The sequence below is a fragment of the Magnolia sinica genome, chromosome 17 (assembly GCF_029962835.1).
Source record: "Magnolia sinica isolate HGM2019 chromosome 17, MsV1, whole genome shotgun sequence".
Lineage (NCBI taxonomy): Eukaryota > Viridiplantae > Streptophyta > Magnoliopsida > Magnoliales > Magnoliaceae > Magnolia > Magnolia sinica.
In genome coordinates, this window is record NC_080589.1 from 19,682,347 (window position 1) to 19,704,470 (window position 22,124).

At 41.7% G+C, this 22,124-nt stretch overlaps 1 protein-coding gene across 2 annotated transcripts; it reads left to right on the plus strand.

The window, feature by feature from the left end:
* Positions 1 to 9,751: 9,751 nt before the first annotated feature.
* On the plus strand, positions 9,752 to 21,242 carry LOC131230682 (protein NETWORKED 3C-like). Of its 2 annotated transcripts, none has more exons than XM_058226595.1 (3): positions 9,752 to 9,953; positions 14,971 to 15,085; positions 20,050 to 21,242. In XM_058226595.1, exons 2-3 carry the CDS (start codon positions 14,995 to 14,997, stop codon positions 20,682 to 20,684), a joined length of 726 nt encoding a protein of 241 aa, XP_058082578.1. In that variant the 5' UTR covers positions 9,752 to 9,953; positions 14,971 to 14,994; the 3' UTR covers positions 20,685 to 21,242. The 2 variants fall into 2 exon arrangements, with proteins under 2 accessions (XP_058082578.1, XP_058082577.1); XM_058226594.1 differs by having other exon boundaries at positions 9,866 to 9,957; positions 14,978 to 15,085.
* Positions 21,243 to 22,124: the final 882 nt, after the last annotated feature.

Consider the following 22,124-nt stretch of genomic DNA (forward strand, 5'->3'; position numbering starts at 1 on the left):
GATTACTTACCCAATCATTTGAAAATCGTGCTTGTAGTTGTGGATATGGGGTTTCTTGAGGAAAAAGGGAAGAGGGGTTGCAAGATTCTATCTCCCTTGGGCCCCACCCTTCTCTCCCTTTGTCTCTCTCTCTCTCTCTCTCTCTCTCTCTCTCTCTCTCTCTCTCTCTTCTCCTTCACCAAGGTAAGGCTTGAAATTCGTATGGGAGAAGGGGGTGCCCTAATGAGGCCCTTTTATAATGCCAGATTTGGTGTAAATGGCCTCAAAGGTTGGGTTTTTACTATACTAACCCTATAAGAGGGTTTTTCTAACCTCTAGGGCTCACTATGGGGTGTACATATTGATATACATCGTAGGATAGTTAGCCCTAATGATGATCTACGTATGGACATGATCGGCCCGCCATTTGGATACGCCAATCTACAGATATGATTAGAAGTCTGTTCAACGGTCACTGATGGTCGATCGGGGTCACGGCTATACGGATATGAGTAGGAAAATATCATTAATCGGTACTCCAATTTTGGTTGTACATTGACGGTCTAAAAGCCACAACTTCGCATAAGAGTGGACGACTCAATTCACTTAAGTTTCAACTTCTTCTTGTAGAGTATTTGCACTTCTCATGTACTCGTCCTTCAGCTCAAGTTGAGTGGTTCTGGACACTACCCAGGTCCAACCCCCGCGATGGATGTCGAGCCTAGTAAGACGGACATTGTTCTATAGTTTTGGAACTAGTGGCCCACTAACGAGCGATTTAGAGCTTGTTTGGAAAATCAGGGCATTTCTAGAATGAATTAGGTAGTGAGATTTCTCGTGGGCAATGATTAGAGTTTGGATTAACTATGCTCATAGTGTGGCCTATTTATAACTAGTGAAAGTAGAGATTTGATCATGATTACTTTAAATCGTCTGTTTTAAGCTAAGGCTGGGGCGAGTCTCACTTGGCAAGTGCTGGTAGGACAGCATGGTTCATCCATTTTTGGACATCCTCTGGGCCTGACATCCGCGTAGGACCGCAAGCCCAGCAAGACCCAGGGCCTGGCTAAGTTTCAGAATTTTTGGTCATTCCTTGGGTGATATACGGCATGTTCAGATAATCACCAAGTATGGTGGGGCCATCTGGCTCTACAGCCCGGACACAATTTGATTTATTCATGTCAATGACTTAATTTGGAATTAATTAATTCATATTAGACCCACACGTGCGATCGATTCATTCGGTCCTGGGTCAGTTCGCACATGAGTGCCACGGGACACTGTTCCCTTTTTGGACGGGGCGTTACACAAATCAACAATTCCAAAGGTACAACATGAAACATAAAGGTATGAGGATCGATCTGAAATAGGTCGTCATCCAAACACCGAGTATGATCACTCAGTTCAGAGGTGCAAACTTGTCACAAAAAACTAAATTAACATAAAGGAAATGACCCATCACCCAATTTCATCCATGCACAGGTCGTTCGAATGGCACTCTGGCACGAAACTATCAGCCATGTATTTGACGAGGTTGTTTGAATAACAATCTTTAACTTCCATTGGTGCTCACTGGTCACTACGGGGAACTTCATCACCCTAGCATAGGCCGACAACTCGGACATGGTGTCCCATACCACTATGTCTGACTCATGAGTCTTTGTAGGATTGTAATGCAATAACGATTATAAATGAACTTATCCATAAGAATGAGGTATCCTATATTCAATTTGGTCGTATCATACATGGTGAACATATATGATCAGTTGGCCGTTAGACTAATTTAATTGACCTGAGAGAACTCAGACACAACAAGCATTAGGTGCAAGCATCCTGTATAATCCAGTTACTGTCGGTCGTACATGTTCAACTCGGGTTGATCAAACAAGCATATGGTGGCCGACCTAACTCGAGCCACCCCTGAATTCGATGATTTGTTGATTAAACCGACATCTTAAGCAGTTCTAAATATCAATCAAAGACTAACTATTCGTCATACAATAACAACAAAATTTAACATAAATCTTAAATCTAACAATTTACTCATTCAAGCATTTCATCGAATATGTGAGCATCAATAACACAATGCAATTACTTGGACCTTTTATCGAACATGTGAGCATGTGAATATCAAATAACACATTCACCATTTGGACGATTCAAATCGGGGCCTCAGGTCCATTACAATGGTGGGGATAGAGACCGTGATAGGTTCAAGACCCCCCCATTTTTACGGACGAAGAAGACAGAGAGGAGAGAGAGTCAAGGAAGGGGGTTGGCTCTCACAATGACATGTTGATATATGCCACTTTTTTTCTTTTTTTTTTTTAACACAGTGGGCCTCACCGAGATGACATGGCATATCCATCATGTCCATCAATTTTGCCTAATCATCTTAGGGCATGGGCCACACTAAAGGAAGCAGTGAGACTTGGTTCCCACCGTTGAAATTCAAAAAATCAAATTGTTACTTGACAACCATTGATGTTGCTATGATGTATAAGGCTTTTAGGTTCCCTTCGGATCAACTGAATCTTATCTATACATCCCTTTATACTATGTCCTCTAACCAAATGTATGTATGGTTGGAGAGTACTATTCCTAAATAGATGACTCTAGTTTAATATAATTTATTTTTGCGTTTCTTTCCTTTACAACATTGTAAACATATTTTAAAAAGAAAATAAAAATTTATGTTTAAATATGCTTACCTTAAGTTTTTTTTTTCCACATTACAAATATTTTGAATACGTGTGCTCACTTTTATAGCAAATCTATTGATTAGTTTAGCTTAAGAATTGACCCAACTATTCATTTACGTACTCAATAAAATAAAATACTTTTATTCAAACTTTTTAATGTATTAATTTAACTTTTAAATAATTTCATGCTTCAAATTCTAGTTTGTGTAAATATAAATATACAACTTATTACCGGTAACTAATTTACAAGTTATTCGACATTAAAACTAAGTTATTTGTAAATTCCAGCTTACATCGAAACAAGATTGTGTATGACTTTCTTTTACCAACAACTTAAAAATTTTACAACCTTAGTTTGTTGGATGGTTTAAATAAATTCCTTAGTTGTGTTTTATTTATTTATTTATTTTGGACAGACTTTTTGGACCATGTGTAACGGACGTTAGATTATTTGCCAATCTTCACTAAACGGAGGATATTAAATATAAAAGATACCGTGGAAGAAACGAAAATTTGTTTATGCTTCCCGACACTCACTGCTTAAATCTATTGTTTATTTATCCATGTTTGTATTTGTCCCTGGTTCAATTTCAGGTGGGCCAGAATAAAAGACAATTTGAATATGGACATCTCAACCGTTGAAACATTGTTGAAGCTGACCATGAAGTGTTTTTTTTTTTTTTATTTGTCAACAACCATCATCTCAAACTTTTAAATGATGGGCGTTCAATCCGAACATTTCCACGTGGCGTTTCCCACCTAAAATTTTCGCAGTGCTTTGTTTGTAGACTCCGGTATATTTGGAACTGCCTGTACTGATGAACGGGGTGGATTATGTACAGATATCATAGTGTGGCCCGCATATTTGGACGGTTTACATTCACATTGCCGGAAGTGGACCACTCGTATGGAATACCACGTACGACTAGATTACACACATCTAACAATGCATAAAAAAACATAATAATTAATATCTACTTCACAATACTTCAGTCACGAAATCAGTGGTGTTCTGTGGGCCCCTCCATGGTGTATATGTTTTATCCACGCAGTCCATCCATTTTTCTGGATCATTTTAGGACATGGTCCCAAAAATGAGACAGATTCAAATCTCATGTGGATCACACCGTAGGAAACAGTGATGATTGAACGCCCACCACTAAAAACTTCTAGGGATGATATTTGTGTTTTCCTTTCATTCAGGTCTTTGTGACCTAATCAACAAGTTGGATGGCAAATAAACATTACAGTGGGCCCTAGGAAGCATTTAATGGCGGGGTTCAATCACCATTGTTTTCTTGGGGTGTGGTCCACTTAACATTTGGATCTGTCTCGTTTTTGGACTCTTTCCATAAGATGATATGGAAAATTATATGAACAGCTTGGATAAAACGAATATATCATGGTAGGGCCCACAAGCACTGTCCAGTAGCCACCCCTCTACTGGCAGCATCAGCTGGATTACCTCATTTTTTTGGTTCATAACATAAAACGCATTGAAAAAAATGAATAAACCGTTGAAAATATACATCATAGGAGGATAGGCATGTTTACATTGATGATTGTTTGGTCCCTTAACATGGGCCCTAATTCAATCTAAACCGTTGAAAATATACATTGATAGGATGATAGGCAGGCGGATTTCCTGCAATAGCTTTACATGATCTCCTGGGTGAAGCTTGCTTGTGAGAGATTCACTTCATTCATCTATTTTTAAAATATTAAGTTATAACATGCTAAAAAATGATTGTAGCACATACACACCCAGATCTATAGCTCAATTGACAGACTGAGTGAAGATACCTCATTTCAACACTTGAGGTCTTGGCATCGATCCCTAAGAGAGGAGGGAGGAACACGGAGTGTGTGCTTAACAAGCTAACTCAAAAAAAATAAAAATAATAAAAAAGTGGTTGTAGCACATGGAAAAGGGAAGGGGATTGTGTACTGAGTAAACTCTGTGGGGCCCAACGTCATTCATGCATTGTATCGACTCCATCCATCCGTTTTATCATATAAATTTACAGTTTTAACTCAAAGAATAAGCATATTCAAAGCTCAAGTGGACCACCCCACCAGAAATAGTGTGAATTTCTTGGGGGGCCACAAATGTTTTAGATCAAGCTGATATTTGTATTTTCCCTTCATCCATGTTTGTGTGTTCTCATGAACAGTTTGGATGACAAATAAGCATCACTGGGAGGAATACGGAGTGTGTGTTTAACAAGCTTAACTCAAAAAAAAAAAAAAAGTGGTTGTAGCACATGGAAAAGGGAAGGGGATTGTGTACCGAGTAAACTCTGTGGGGCCCAACGTCATTCATGCATTGTATCGACTCCATCCATCCGTTTTATCATATAAATTTACAGTTTTAACTCAAAGAATAAGCATATTCAAAGCTCAAGTGGACCACCCCACCAGAAATAGTGTGAATTTCTTGGGGGGCCACAAATGTTTTAGATCAAGCTGATATTTGTATTTTCCCTTCATCCATGTTTGTGTGTTCTCATGAACAGTTTGGATGACAAATAAGCATCACTGGGGGCCTTAGAAAGGTTTCAACGGTGGAAATCAATAACTCCACTGTTTCCTGTAGTATGCTCTAATTGAGCCTTTGACATACTTCAATTTTGGGCTCAACCCTTAAAATGATATGGAAAAACAGATGGACGGTGTGGATAGACCGCATGAATTCCCAGTGGGCCTAGCAAAGTTTACTCAGTACGATAAAAGGTTACTCAGTAACTTAGTACGCAATCGGATTTCAGGGAAAAGGTGAGTTAAAAAATGGCTACCGTTAAAACCTTCCCTCCTCATTACATACCATCCGTACCATTTATAAGATTATTCCTATTGAGATGAGGTGAGAAAATAAAATTTAGCTGATTCAGGACTTTGACATACCAATGTTTCAACGGGGGACATTTAATCTTCAGTCCATTTTTGAGCTACGTTAACATTAACAGACGGACTAGATTTCTCACAAAAATGATATTCTAATGACTAGAATTCTTAGAAACATGTATAAGAAAAGCCTCCGGCAGGGAATCCGCGTCCGGATGATTCTAGCCGTCTAAGTCAGTCGCTTTCAAAGTATCGGTAAAATCAAGAACATTCAGCCCTAAACGGTCAGATAATTAATGGGTACCCAGCTGACGTGTTTAAGTCACTAAGTTCTGTGGGTCCCACCATGAGGTATGTGTTATATCCAAACCGTCTGTCCATTCGGCGAGCTTGTTGTAAATCTTTAGACCAAAAATAAGATAGATATAATTATCAAGTGGACCACACTACAAACAGCAGTGGTGGTTTGAACGTCTACCGTTGAAACCGTTTTGTGGGTCACATAAGTTTTGGATCAATAAGATACTTGTTTTTCCACTTCATGAAGTTCTGTGTGATCATATGAACAGATTGGATGGGAAATAAACTTTATGGTGGGCCCTACGAATGTTTTAACGGTTAGAATTATTGTCCCACTACTATTTGTGGTGTGGTCCACTTAAGCTTTGGATATGATTCATTTTTGTGATCTTACTCTAAAATAATCTCTCCAAATAGATAAACGGTGTAGATATAATACATACATCATTGTGGGGCCCATGTAACTTTGATCTACTTTGAACCGTTCGTACAACTCGGAGCTCGAGTGGCGTTAGCTCTCGTCTTCGCACGACACGTACACACACCAGCCAATCCGCTTCCATTATTAAGATACTGTCCATCCCATGTGAACGGCCCCGATTAAAGCATCACCCTGCCACGTCTACAATAGGTAGATGGCTCTATAATCTTCAGTTTCATTCTCAAATCTCAAACTTCCAAAGGAATAAGATATCCTTAATAAGCGTCCATACCGTGATTGTGGATGGTTTTAGATCCACATCAATCGTATGATCTCATCCATCAGATCAGTGGACTTCAAAGACACTACAGCAAACAAAAACAGTTGATGGTCGAAATCAGCCATTCATGACAGGTCCAACTATATGAACGGTCCCGATTGATACATCATAGTGCCACGTCTGCTTCGGATGGATGGCTCTACAGTTTCCAGATTCTTCCGGCTGTGTGCCATATCATGTCTCAGTCATTTACAACCTCACTAAAAAGGCGCCAGCTGGCACAATTTCCGACCGTTACAGGCGCGTATTGAAAGTACTGTGTAACTCAGTACGATAAGCGTACTGAGTAAACTCTGTGGGGTCCACCGTGATTTACGTATTTCATTTACTCAGTCCATCCATTTTAATAGATAATTTTATGCTCAAGCCAAAAAATGAAATATATCCAAATCTTAAGTGGACCTCACCACGGGAAACAGTGAATTGAAATTCTACCGTTGAAAATCTCTTGCGGCCCACAGAACTTTTGAATCAAGCTGATATTTGTGTTTTCCCTTCATCCATGTCTGTGTGATCTCATGAATAGGTTGGATGACAAATAAACATCAGCCATTCATGACAGGTCCAACTATATGAACGGTCCCGATTGATACATCATAGTGCCACGTCTGCTTCGGATGGATGGCTCTACAGTTTCCAGATTCTTCCGGCTGTGTACCATATCATGTCTCAGTCATTTACAACCTCACTAAAAAGGCGCCAGCTGGCACAATTTCCGACCGTTACAGGCGCGTATTGAAACAGACAAAAAAGGATACTTCAAGATATTACACTTTGCTGTGTAATTCTACAACTTGGCATTACAAAATTACCCTTCTTGATGTCTGAAATTCTGGAGCCTGCCACCGATCAAGTCACGTGACATTATTTTCCCTGTTATCGTGTCATTTTCTACATGTGAGGCCATGATTCGGTGATCCAAGCCGTTGACCTTATTAGAAGTATAGCTGATGGGGGATGTCTAAAAAATCTTCGAGATCGGATGATTATAGCTTTTCGATTAATAGGTAGTAATGAGATGATATATTCAATGGAAGGTTGAGATCTACTGAGAGGTTTTTCAGTTTTCCCCATCTACGATGAGCTCCATCATGTAAATGATCTGGATCGCTGAAATATGTCCCCATGTGTATGGAATCAGTTTGGACAAAAGGGATGGTGTAATTCATCTGTGACGGGAGGGTGTATGTATTATCAAGAATTTTGTTAAACACATACCTGAGTGGATCCTGGCCGTCCACATTCAATATCCAAGCTTTCCATCAAATGGGCTAAAACAACTTTATATAAGGTGGGCCATAGTATCCTTGTGTACACCGTAGCGGACGGTACAGGATAACTTGTCCTGCTATGAATACAAAATGGACAGAAGATACACGTATCAAATGATCATGGCAAATCTGATCAGTGGCCTTCAAGGCAACGGTAGAAAAAAAAAAGAAAAAAAAAGAGGTTGATAGTGGAAAAACAACGGTTAGGATTTCCTGATGTGTGATTTTTGAAACATTGGCCATCCATTATATGTCATACTAGATGGACGGTCCCGATTAATACATCAGCTTGCCACGTGATGTGAAGGGTGGTTCTACACTTCTACTATATTTTGGTTCTACAGTCCGTGCATGAAAGTGCTTCTCGCATGGATCAGATCAAATCGTTCGTGATTAGTCTTTAATCCACAATCACATATTTTGTATGAAGGGGATCTTACACACGTCTAGATGGACCATTGGTTACCATCCAACCAATGCATAGATGTAATCATAACAAGTATGTATGAGATCCAACCATCCAAAAGGTTTGCCTCATCATGAAGACCATCGGATGCAAAAATCAAGATAATTCGTTAATCATATGCGCCACACTGTAGAAAACAAGGGAGAAGTGTTAATCGGATCCTAAAACACATCTGGGCCATCTAATAAGTGGATCGGCCTGGTTCTTACTCTAGGGATTCTACAGATCGCGTCCAACCTATCGTACGGTCTAGATGTTATACAAGCATGACACGTTGGCAACGATGCATTGGCTGCACTAGTTGGACGATCAACAATCTGTTGAACTAGTTGTGTTTGAGAACTTTTCTCTTGTAAGATCCTAAAAACAAGAGGAATCAACGGTTCCCAGTCGGCGAGTAAAGGACACGGATTCCCTGCGAGAGCACAATGCATGAAGTTCCGTGGTTGGATGCTTGGTTAGGCCCACCATGATCTTTATGTGAAATCCACTCCGTCCATATTTTTTCTCTAGCTCATGTTAAGAGATTACAGGAAACAGGAAAAGGCCGATTCAAAACTCAAGTGGCCACACGACAGGAAATAGTGTAGATTGAATTTCTATTGTTGAAACATTAATGGGCCACAGATCTTTTGTATCAGAATTATATATATATATATATATATATATATATATATATATATATATATATATATATATATATTCAGTTCATCCCAGTGGATATGACCGTATGAACGGTTTGGATAGCAGATAAACATCAAGGTGGACCCTGGGAAGGTTTCAACGGTAGGCAATTCCTCTCCACTTTTCCCTGTCGCGTAGCTGACTTAGTTTTGGATCCACTTTTCATCTCATGACCTGAAATGAGCCGGTAACGGATGGACGGAGTGGATTTCTTAAGAACATCATGGTGGGCCACACCTAGACTCCCACCTGCGGTCGGGTCCGAAGCAATCCACATCCACTTATTTAGACGGTTAAGATGGTCCAATCAAAGTAACTTTTGCTCAATGGTCCAGATCATGGTACATGACTACACGAGTGCCAATTGCATGGTTACAATCTGCAGGCACGAATCAGCAATTGTACACATTTCATTCATGCAACTGAAAGTATACCGTTCAAGTCGTGGGCCCCAAATCCGATTGAAATCTGAACAGAAGAATCACAAACGGTCGATCGGTGAACATCTGATCCACGGTTAAGGTTAAAAATGCTCAACGGTCCAGAATGGACGGTTAGAATTCACCAATTTACAGAGAATAACCTAAACACATTGGTCCCACTGTTTGGACGGTTGGATTTCGGCTAAATTAATGCCGCGTGTGTAATTACTGAGTGCATGCGTGGGAACCATCACAAAGAAGTTAAAGCCCAGTAAATAACAAGCTCACAAAAGGGCATTCCGGTCATCACGAAACTCCCCCCTCCATCGATTTCCCGAGCTGACACGTGTCAGAATCCTATTGGAGAGAAGCACTGTAAAACCGTAGCTGCAGTCTATTTGAACTACGACTTGAGGAGAGTGCGTCATTTAAAAATCAAACAGCCTCTCGATACAGAGAGAGAGAGAGAGAGAGAGAGAGGCTTCTTTCCTTCTTCCAAGCGAAGGAAAACCAGAGCAGAGCAGGTGCGTTTTCTTTCTTCTTCTTCTATTTCTCCTACACGTTTTTAGATGCTGACGTGGCGTCTTTTCGCCGGTGAAAACAGAAAGGAAAATGGCTTTGTTTGCTGGTTTAGATCTTTGTTCTTGTGTTTTTCCGGTCGTAGTGTCAGATTCCGGCGATTTTTGTTTTCGCTTCTAGTAGATCGTGTTTCTGCGGGATTAGTCATGCCGGGGGGCCGGAACACGTTTCAGATATCAACACGTGTGGCGAGTCACGTGTCTAGACGTCTAGCAAAGAGGAGAGGACGGATGTTTGCTAGACTTCTCCACACGTGGCTCGTCACACGTGTGGACTTGGAGTTCTTCCTTATCAAGATCCGGGCGCGAGGGCACAGGTGTCAAAGTCGAAGAGTCCAAAGCACGTTTGGCTTTTAGTTCATGATCTCCCTACCCTGTTTTCTGGTGTATGGCATTTTCGGTGCACCCTACCGGACGTTGATTAGTTGGGGCCCACCGTGATGTTTGTGAGAAATCCACCCCGTCCAGCCGTTTTGCCAGCTCATGTCAGGACATGAGCGCAAAAACGAGGCGGATCCAATACACAAGCGGGCCACACGATAGGAAATAGCGGGAAGGGAAATGCTTTCCGTTGAAACCTTCCCGGCTCCATCTTGATGTTTACGTGCCATCCAAACCGTTCATGAAGTAATTCCCACTGGGATGATCTCAAAACACATATTAGCGTGATCTAAAAACTTACGTGGCGGCACAAACGTTTCAACGGTGGGCGTTCAATCCCCACTGTTTCCAGAAGCGTGGCCCACCAGGTCCGGCCCACCGTGATGTTTGTGAAAAATCCTCTCCGTCCATCCGTTTTTTCAGATCATGGTTGGACGTGAACACTGAAAAGAGACATATCCCAAACTAAAGTGGGGCCACACGACAGGAAATAGTGAGGGTTGAACGTCCACCGTTGAAACATTCTTCGGGCTACGAAAGTTCTGGATCGGGCTAATATTTTTGTTTTTTCAGCTCATCCCAGTAGGAATGAACGGTGTGGATGGCATGTAAAAGTCACGGTGAACCTGGTTTCAACGGTAGCCATTTTCAATTTTTCATAACCATTTTTTCCCGTCGTGCGCCCACTTGAATTTTGGATCAGCCTATTTTTTGTCTCGTGTACTCACATGAGCTGGCAAAGCGGAAGGTGGCCCACCTACCTTCTGAGCAGACGAACTTCCTGCCTTCGGGACTCGCAGCTGGCGAATGCTCCAGATCTCTGACACGTGTGCTTCCGTCGGACCTCTGACACGTATTCCGCCAGGCAATCTCGATGAATCACGTCACTTATGCATCGGTTTCCGTGCTATTTTGAATCGGGTTGGACTGAAATTACCAAAATGTCCATTTCCTTTCGGGAACCGTGATAAATCTCCTTCTCGGGAGATTTTCAAAATTTGAGTTTTTTTTACCTCTCGAAATTATCTTTTAAAATATTTATTTTAAATTAATTAATAATTTTAAATTTTAAAGATACGTTAATATAGAAAATTTCTTACGAGGTTAAACCATTTTCGAGTTATTTTCGCGATAAAAGCACGGTGTTTTTAATAATATCGTGATATTATCTACTACGACACGTGCTAATCGGAGCAAGTTGGAGGCAGCTCGCCACCCGTTTTCTCAAAAACGGTGATGACCGCGGATTTCCTCCGAAAGCCTCTCGCAGGAAGTTCCTGCGCTGGGATGCTAGGTGGGGCCACTGTAATGTTTGTGAGAAATCCACCCGTCCATCCGTTTTGCGAGCTCATTTTAGGTCATGCGACCAAAAAAGAGGTGGATCCAAAACTCAAGTGGGGCCATATGAGAAGCACACGTGTGTAGCATCCACACCATCCAGATTATGGGTGATGGATCCGTAACTTTAGAGTCACGCAGAGCGAGTTATTTCAACCGTCCAACTTGTGGCTATCAAATGGATGGTTAAAAGCAGTGTTTTTTGGCCATGCTTTAATCCAAAACCGGTTCAACAATTTTGACGTTTTGGATTGCCTTCCAAGTTCCAACTATGCCATGGATGGTGGTGTACGGTCCTGATTTCTGGAGCCTCTGTGGAGTCCACTGCAATGTCCGTGAGACATCCGCTCCATCCATCAGTTTCGTCAGCTCATGTTTGGATATCCTCCAAAAACGAGGGAGATCCGGAAACTCAAGTGGACCACACCACAGGAAACAGGGGATGAAAACACCCACCGTTGAAGCTTTCCTGGGCCTCACCTTGATGTTTAAATGCCATCCGATCCGTTCATAAGGACCACCCCGCAGAATTTAGGGAAAGGACAAAGCATCATCAGAACTTATGTGGGCCCAAGAAGGTTATAATGGTAGGCGTTCAATCTCCACTTGAGTTTTTACTCTACTTTTGAGCTGATGTACTAGCCTATGCTGGCTTAACTGATGGACAGCGTAGATATCACGCACAAATCGCGGTGGCCCATCTCTCCCCAGTGACCGTCTATCATGACACGCTTTGGTAAGCATAGTAGGGCCCACGGCATAGACGGCCCCGATTTGTACCTCACCCTTCCACGTGTCTTGCGGGGAAAGCTGGTCAACCGGCGTTGATGGTGGCAATGGCAAATTGTACACGTGGTTCCACTATGAATACGGAGGTGTAATTATTTTCAACTTCTAGGCCGGCTCCTCTACAAATGCTTGTTGAATGAGACAATGGCTGCCTGTGGGGCCCACCCAACCTGTCTCTGTCCATTGTTTTCAACGGTGTGGTGTGGCCCAACTGTCCTTACTATGGGGCATCCCTTCATCATCAGGGGAAGGGCTCACGTAATGGACGGTTTGGATGGCACATGCACGACAACATCGATCTAACACAGTAACCATCTAGAACCTCTATCTAAATTCACCTGGTGGGCCACCACGTGATGATTGGATCGGCTTGATTTTTGGGGCATCTGAATTTTGTGGTGGAGCCTTAAGTAATGAACGGATTGGATGCCACACCCGCACCCTGCAGGGGAACTGGCATCAAGTGTCCACTGGATTCCATCACTCATCTGGTCCATGAGTATGAACCATCACATATCGCCAGAGTATCATTTTTTCCTCAAATAAAAATCCCTGCACAGCACTACGTGTGTGTTATGAATGACACTGGGGCCACTGAGTTTACTCAGTACGCTTACCGTACTGAGTTACTCAGTACACAATCCGCTTCCATGTACGACACCCAACCTGTCTCTGTCCATTGTTTTCAACGATGTGGTGTGGCCCAACTGTCCTTACTATGGGGCATCCCTTCATCATCAGGGGAAGGGCTCACGTAATGGACGGTTTGGATGGCATATGCACGACCACATCGATCTAACACAGTAACCATCTAGAACCTCTATCTAAATTCACCTGGTGGGCCACCACGTGATGATTGGATCGGCTTGAGTTTTGGGGCATCCGAATTTTGTGGTGGGGCCTTAACGTAATGAACGGATTGGATGCCACACCCGCACCTTGCAGGGGAAGTGGCATCAAGTGTCCACTGGATTCCATCACTCATCTGGTCCGTGAGTATGAACCATCACATATCGCCAGAGTATCATTTTTTCCTCAAATAAAAATCCCTGCACAACACTACGTGTGTGTTGTGGGCTCAAGACCAATGCTGGTCCCCTCATTAGGGCGTGTTTGGGCAGTGGGATTAGAAGGGATTAGGTGGGATGGGATTCATCTGGTCCCGTGCCAATTCCACTCTATGTTTGGGAAGAATGGAAAAGCTTGGAATTAGATTAGATGGAATTGCATTGGGTCCCGTGCCAATTTTACTCACTGTAGGTCCCACCATGATGTGTGGGCTATATATCCACACTGTCCACCCATTTTTAGAGACTATTTTAAAGCATGGGCCAAAAAATCAGTTAAATCTAAAGCTCAAGTGGACCCCACCATAGAAAGCAATGGGGATTGAATACGTTGAAAACTTCTTTGGGGCCACATGAGTTTTGGATCTACTTCATTTTTAATGAAAGATTTAGATATAACACGTGTGTTAGTTTCAATAATTTCAAATGATGGTGGGTATATCCATTTAATGTACCACCATATTACCAACAAAGCATGGCATTAATCTTATCCCATGGTAACAGGGGACAATCTAGCCACGGGTAATAATTATGTTTTTTGAATCCCATCCCACCTAATCCCTTCTAATCCCACCGCCCAAACACGCCTGTGCCAATTCCACTCCACGTTTGGGAAGAATGGAAAAGCTCGGAATTACATTAAATAGATTTGCATTGAGTTCGTGCCAATTTCACTCAATGTTAGCAAGTTGTTGTAGGTCCCACCATGATGTGTGGGCTATATCCACACCGTCAACCCATTTATCGAGATTATTTTAGAGCATGGGCCAAAAAATCAGGTAAATCTAATGCTCAAGTGGACCCCAACATAGAAAGCAATGGGGATTGAATACTTACCGTTGAAAACTTCTTTGGGGCTAATTAAGTTTTGGATCTACTTCATTTTTAGGCCCATACCATAAAATGAGGTTAAAAAACAATTGAACAGTTTAGACATGTGTTATTCTCAGTAATTTCAAATAATGGTGGGTATATCCATTCAATGCACCACCGGATTATCAACAAAGCAGGGCATTAATCTTATCCCATGGCAACAGGGGACAATCCCTGCCATGGGTAATAATTATATTTTTTGAATCCCATCCCAGCTAATCCCTTCTAATCCCACCGCCCAAACAGACCCTTAGGAGACACAATCTGGTTGATTGTGGACCGTTGGTTAATCCTTTCAGTCCACTTTTGATTCTTTCACATGAAATGATGGGCGGACCGGCCTGGTATAATAGGCTGGGCCCGGACACATGACCATCGCGGCTTGCATGTTGATCAGGCAGGTCCCACCATGGCATGGCCCAAAATTGAGGGTGCCTAAGTCCATTTTGGTTTCATTCTCGTGTGACCCACATAATGAACGGCTCTGATTTGTGTCCTTTTGATTGTATGTGTAGGTAAAAGGAGGAAAGGGAGAAAAAATGTTCTTGAAGAAGCCTCCCTCACACTCATGGTGGTTTGATAGCCACAACAGTCCCAGACGCTCTCCCTGGCTTCAATCTACACTTACAGGTTTCCTTACTCTCTCTTCTTAAATATTTATAGTGGTCCACTAGCTTACACGTGGCAGATGGCGAATCCAGACCATCCGCAAAGTGGGTGCTTGTGGCATGCTGGCCCACATTTGAAAATCAAACAAAATGTAGAATCCTATCGACATGAATGGTGGCCTTCAAATGGATGGTTGAGATGAAACAGGGAATCAACGGTACGAACCATCTGATGGGTAGGACCATTTAAAAATAAAACCAAATGGACTATTCTAGCCATGTGGATAGTGGACTTCAAATGGGTGGTTGAGATGAAACTGGGAGTCAACAGTAGGAACCATCTTAGGACCATTTAAAAGTCAAACCAAATGGACTTATTCTAGCCATGTGGATGGTGGACTTCAAATGGGTGGTTGAGATGAAACTGGGAGTCAACAATAGGAATCATCTGATGACTAGGACCATTTAAAAATCAAACCAAGTGGACTATTCTAGCCATGTGGATGGTGGTCTTCAAATGAATGGTTGAGATGAAAGTAGGACTAGGACCCACTTGACTAGGGTAGATTCAATCCCACCTCCCCACCTGACATATATCAGTTTGATTTGGGCCACGAGCACTGAAATCATGGTCATGGAACTAAAACCTCTACTTAGGTCAGGCACACAACAGCTGGATACCGCACGTTATTTTTCCAACCAACATGTCACACGTGCAAGGTGTAGGAGTTTCGCCCCACATCAGACCGATTCACTCATCTCGTGAGCCATCCTGTACGTTGAGTCAGATCCTCGTCCATCTATTTATTTCAATGGTGTGGCCTACCTAGTGAGTGAACCAGCCTGATTTTCCTGCGAATGATCCTCAAGGCAGGGCCCCACTGCTTGGATGGCTTGGATGTGCTGGTCCATTCTCTTAGAAAAAAGTCATTATGAAAATTTGAACTTTTGTGAAGGAATTGGTGTTAAAGACACATGTACGACATCCAGGCTGTTCATCTGATATCCTCCGTACAATCATAATGGTGGGCCTGTGAGAGAGCTTTTGGGTCTCATCCATTACAACCTGAAATGGATTATCCATCCATACAATCATGGTGGGGGTGGGCCAAAATGAGAACTTTTGGCCCTTGAATGTGGACTCTTGGTCTACTTTTCTGTAATTGGTTTCCTTTAATCTCCGTAAGTCCTCTGATCCAATGGCTATGATTGCACAATTAGTTGGATCTTCAATATGGTACTTGATCAACAGTTAATTTTATCAAATCAATGGTTTAGATCTCATACACGTGTGTCATGCGTGGCTAATATCTCAAAAAACAAAAGCGTGTCATTTGTCCGTACAGGGACAAGTGCTAATATCTAGGAAACAAAAGTGTCTAAAATCTCTCTTGGTTTTATCTTAGGGTCCTTTGTTAATATAGCTGTTCTTTGTTTGTATATGTGGCACCATCTAAGCTGTTCATGCTGAGCAAATGTGTGGTGATCGGGACTGTTAATCCTGCAGCCATCCCATGGACGGGCCATAGCCAGAAAGTTGCATTGATTGAAAGATCCAATCATTCTAACCATCGGCTGAAAAATTAGAAGCATGAAAGTTACATTGATTGGAAGGGGCTCCGTGTCGGTGGATCCCTTATTGTGGGGCCCACTGTAATGTATGTTCTTTACATCCACACCGTCCATTTTGACAGGTCATTTTAGGGTATGATCCCGTAAATGAAGCATATCCAAATCTTAGGTGGAACACACCACAGGAAACAGTCGTGATTGAATCCCCACCATTAAAAACTTGATGGGGGCCACCGTAATATTCATTTGCCATCCAACCTGTTGATAAGGTCACAAAGATCTGGATGAATAGACCACACGAATATTAGCTTGATCCGAACCTTTTGTGGCCCACAAGAAGTTTTTAATCATCAATTATCACGGTCTCCTGTACTATGGTCCACCTAAGATTTGGATCTGCTTCATTTTTTAGATTATGCCCTAAAATGATTTTTCAGAACAGATGGACGGCATGGCATGGATATAAGGCAGATACATCAAGCTGGGCGTCAGGGATCCACCCACCTCGTATCCACCCTATAGATCCAAGCTAACAGGATCTTCCAAATGGTTGGATTTTGCGACCATGGTCCATCCTGGCATTTGGACATTTTGGACAGGTGTGGTGATCCATTTGGAGAGATCATTTTAGGGCATGAGCCAAAGAATGAGGTTGATCCAAAGCTCAATTGGACCCCACCACAAAACAGTGGGGAATGAACACCTACCATTAAAGACTTCCCGAGCCATGGGATGTTTTCTTTCAAGCTGATATTCGTGTCTTGTCGTCCCTTCGTCTATGTCTGCATCTATTAGCTTAACTTATTACCGATCTTGTCTTGAGGCTACCGTGGGATCTGCTCAAGGACCTATTGGTTTAGGTAAATATCTAATGTGTTCCCCGACTGGAGAGGTCATTTTTGGAGGAGAAACTATGCGTTTTTGGGATCTCCGCTCCTAGTTGGAACCTCCAAGGGGTCCCGATGGTTTGGATTTGAGTAGGCTGAAAAAAGACATACAAGCTTGGCAAGAACGACATTAGGCGGAGAGATCATTTTACGGCATGAGCCAAAGAATGAGGCTGATCCAAAGCTCAATTGGACCCCACCACAAAACAGTGGGGATTGAACACCTACCATTAAAGACTTGCCGGGGCCACGGGATGTTTTCTTTCAAGCTGATATTCGTGTCTTGTCGTCCCTTCGTCCATGTCTGCGTCTATAAGCTTAACTTATTACCGGTCTCGTCTTGAGGCTAACGTGGGATCTGCTCAAGGACCTATTGGTTTAGGTAAATATCTAATGTGTTCCCCGACTAGAAAGGTCATTTTCGGAGGAGAAACTATGCGTTTTGGGATCTCCGCTCCCTAGTTGGAACCTCCAAGGGGTCCCAATGGTTTGGATTTGAGTAGGCTGAAAAAAGACATACAACCTTGGCGAGAACGATGTTAGGCGGAATATATGATATTATGGCAGAGTAACATTTCACAATTTAATGAATCCTCCACTTATTTGATGGGATGGTTAAGAGATAATTCTATGGTTAAACTCTTCACAACTTATCAATGGATATAACCCTTTTGGTACGGATAGTTTATTAGTTTGGGCATGGATGTTCCTATTTGGGCATCTTGTTTGGGCTACTGGATTTATGTTCTTAATTTCCTGCCGTGGATATTGGTAGGAATTGATTGAAACTTTAGCATGGGCTCATGAATGCACGCCTTTGGCTAATTTGATTCGATGGAGGGATAAACTAGTGGCTCTTTCCATTGTGCAAGCAAGATTGGTTGCATGAGTCCAGTACTCAAAAGAACTCAACTCGACCCACCAAGACTCTATAATATTTATATAGTCTAAATATTAAATTTAGACTAGAAAAACTCAACTAAGTTACTTCACTTGAATCCATAGGCCGAGACTTTTAAAAAAAAATAAAAAAATCTTAATATTAATATTACTATGAATTCATCAAGTTTCTAGCTTTAAAAACATTTTTCTAGTTAAAATAAATAAATAAATAAACTCAACTTAGATAGTTTTTAGCTTTTAATCATATGATGGATTAAAAATAACATGAAGAAGGTTTGATCTTTGTTTTTCTTAATTCAAAATAGTATGATATATTCATCTTTTGAAGTCAACGTGTGTGTTTTCAATCTCAAAACATAAATGGTTACCCTGTAACCTAATGGGTACATCAACACACTAAGGGCGTGTTTGGGCGGTGGGATTAGAAGGGATTAGGTGGGATGGGATTCATCTGGTCCCGTGCCAATTCCACTCCATGTTTGGGAAGAATGGAAAAGCTTGGAATTAGAGCAGATGGAATTGCATTGGTTCCGTGACAATTTCACTCAATATTAGCAAGTTGTGTAGGTCCCACCATGATGTGTGGGCTATATCCACACCATCCACCCATTTTTCGAGATTATTTTAGAGCATGGGCCAAAAAATCAAGTAAATCTAAAGCTCAAGTGGACCCCACTATAGAAAGCAACGGGGATTGAATACTTACCGTTGAAAACTTCTTTGGGGCCACATAAGTTTTGGATCTACCTCATTTTTAGGCCCATGCCATAAAATGAGATTACAAAACAAATGAACGATTTAGATATAACACGTGTGTTATTCTCAGTAATTTCAAATGATGGTGGGTATATTCATTCAATGTACCACTGTATTACCAACAAAGCATGGCATTAATCTTATCCCATGGCAACAGGGGACAATCCCAGACATGGGTAATAATTATGTTTTTTGAATCCCTTCCCACCTAATCCCTTCTAATCCGGGCGGATTGGAAGGGATTGGAAGTTAAATCCCGGGATTGGCCGGGCGTGCCAAACAGACTAGGTGATCTGATCGGATATAGCAATCCCATGGATCTTAAGGCAATTCACTAACAACACCATCATTACCTTTAAATCCCATCCAATCCACCTTAATCTGTTCAAATTTGCCCGGGACGTGTTTGGTTCGAGAGATTGGAAGGGATGGGAAGGTTTAATCCCGGGATTGGCCGGGCGTGCCAAACAGACTCGATATAGCAATCCCATGGATCTTAAGACAATCCACTGACAACACCATCATTACCTTGAAATCCATGCCAACCACCCTAATACCATTCAATCCCTTCCAATCCACCCGGCCAAACGGGCCCTAAGGTTCCATTTCAAGTCCAACATGGGTATGGGTGCAATACGCATTGGTGGGTTATAGGTAGTTATAGGTACAATACCCCAATGTGTAGCCCGAACTCGGCCCATTGACACCTAAACTCATATCCCTTTCTTTATTTTCATGGAAATGCTATTTTTATGGAAACTATGTTTCATGAATTTATGTTTTGACGAATCCAATCATTGTGTCGGGTTTTTTTTTTTTTTTTTTGCATTTGCTCAAATATTGGCGATGGTGTATTTTCCCTCCTCAGAGCTGGATGAGAAGACAAAGGCGATGCTCAAACTGGTTGAAGAAGATGCAGACTCATTCGCCCAACGTGCCGAGATGTACTACAAGAAGCGGCCGGAACTAGTCAACATGGTTGAAGATTTCTACCGTACTCACCGCTCATTAGCCGAGCGATACGACCAGCTCAGATCAGAAGCAGGGCCAAGGCTCACGTTGACGCCATCCATCTCCCCTTTCTCAGCCAAAAACCAATCACAGAAGCTAGGAACGCAGTCTGACAGATCCTCCTCTAGATCCTCCATAGCCTCCTCAGATTGCTTCGATTCGGAGGAATCCGAGGTTGACGACCCCGATGAAGAGGAGACCCAAGTTGGAGGAGGGGATGTAGAGGAAGTTTCTAGCAAGGATGGGGAAGTGAAGAAGATGAGAGGAGAGATTGACAGACTTAAAGAAGAGAATAGAATTCAAAAGGCAGAAATGATGGAGAGAAATGAAGAGAAGAGAGAGGCAATAAGGCAGCTGTGTTTGGCTATGGACATATTGAAGGAAGAGAATGTTAGTTTGCGGAAATGTCTCGAAGACTCAAAGAAGAGAGGTGTGTTTGAATTCAGCAAATGGAAAGGGGTTTTCTCAGGGAAGTTTTTTAGTGGACGATGAGGATTTGTGGTGAGTCTGAACAAAGTGTAATATTCAGAACAATGAGGATTTGTGGTGGGTCTGAACAAAGTGTAATATTCAGAACAATGAGGATTTATAGGGATAGGGTGCTGATGCATCATCATACAAATGGGACCGATGGTTGGTTGATCGAGGCTGTTGATTTTATGGGACCTGCCGATGATTGGTTGATCGATGCCGTTGATTTTATGGGACCTGCCGATGATTGGTGATGACCCAAAACTCTTCGTAACTGTTTCTCCTCCTATCAACTGTCTATTTGTATCCTGCCTATAACAAAGGGTTGTGAACTAGTAAATCTGGGATAGTTTTGGGTAATGGCCAATCCCACAATAGGGCCCATATGAGCAGTGGTCTGGATCATAAAACCATGGGACCATTATCAGAACTTTATATTCCTCTTAGAACATAGGTTGTATTTCATGATATACATAGGTAGGTTTATATGAGCAATATTTTTTTAGGATTTGGATAGTAATGTTGTAATTTTCTGACTTTTCTCTCTCGTTAGTACTAGATAGAGCAAATTTTATTTTATTTTTCTAATTCAATATGAGATTTCTAATTAAGAGTTAATCTAATGACCTCCTTTTGTTCTAGCTCTTGTTTTAAATAAGCTTGTTTGGTAAAATCACTTTTTTAAAATCAAAGAAATCTCTAATTTGAAGTAAATATTAGGCAAAATATTCAAATAAAACTTTTTTTTAAGAGTGATGTTGTCATTTTTAAAGATTACATAGGTAGGTTTATATGAGCAATATTTTTTTAGGATTTGGATAGTAATGTTGTAATTTTCTGACTTTTCTCTCTCGTTAGTACTAGATAGAGCAAATTTTATTTTATTTTTCTAATTCAATATGAGATTTCTAATTAAGAGTTAATCTAATGACCTCCTTTTGTTCTAGCTCTTGTTTTAAATAAGCTTGTTTGGTAAAATCACTTTTTTAAAATCAAAGAAATCTCTTATTTGAAGTAAATATTAGGCAAAATAATCAAATACAGCCTGTTTGGCACACCCGGCCAATCCCAGGATTTAACTTCCAATCCCTTCCAATCTGCTCGGCCAAACAGGCCCTTGGTGGAACTTAACATAGATGCACCCTGCCCCAAATGGCAAAATAATGGCTAGCTACAATCTTTATGTTTTAAGACATTTGGGTCATCCATTATTCCGGACATTAGATATGAATTGTCTGTCATATGGACCCCACCTTTAACGTAGAGTCCAAGTGAACCAAACCTTCAAAGTGGGTTGTCCATCATGTAAAGCCCATCTTCAATGTGGACCTCATCATTAGGGGTTGAGTTTTGATGTTGACTGTCCAATATATGGGGCCCACCTTGATGTAGGCCATCCATCATGTGGGGCCCACCATCAATGTTAATTGTACTTTTTGTGGGCCCCTTGAGTCCATTACT

Excerpts from the sequence above, each read along its gene's own strand:
- LOC131230682 (XM_058226595.1), top strand. The coding sequence starts at position 14,995 with ATGTTCTTGAAGAAGCCTCCCTCACACTCATGGTGGTTTGATAGCCAC. Across the intron at positions 15,086-20,049 it reads GCTTCAATCTACACTTACAG|AGCTGGATGAGAAGACAAAG; the intron begins GTTTCCTTACTC and ends TTCCCTCCTCAG.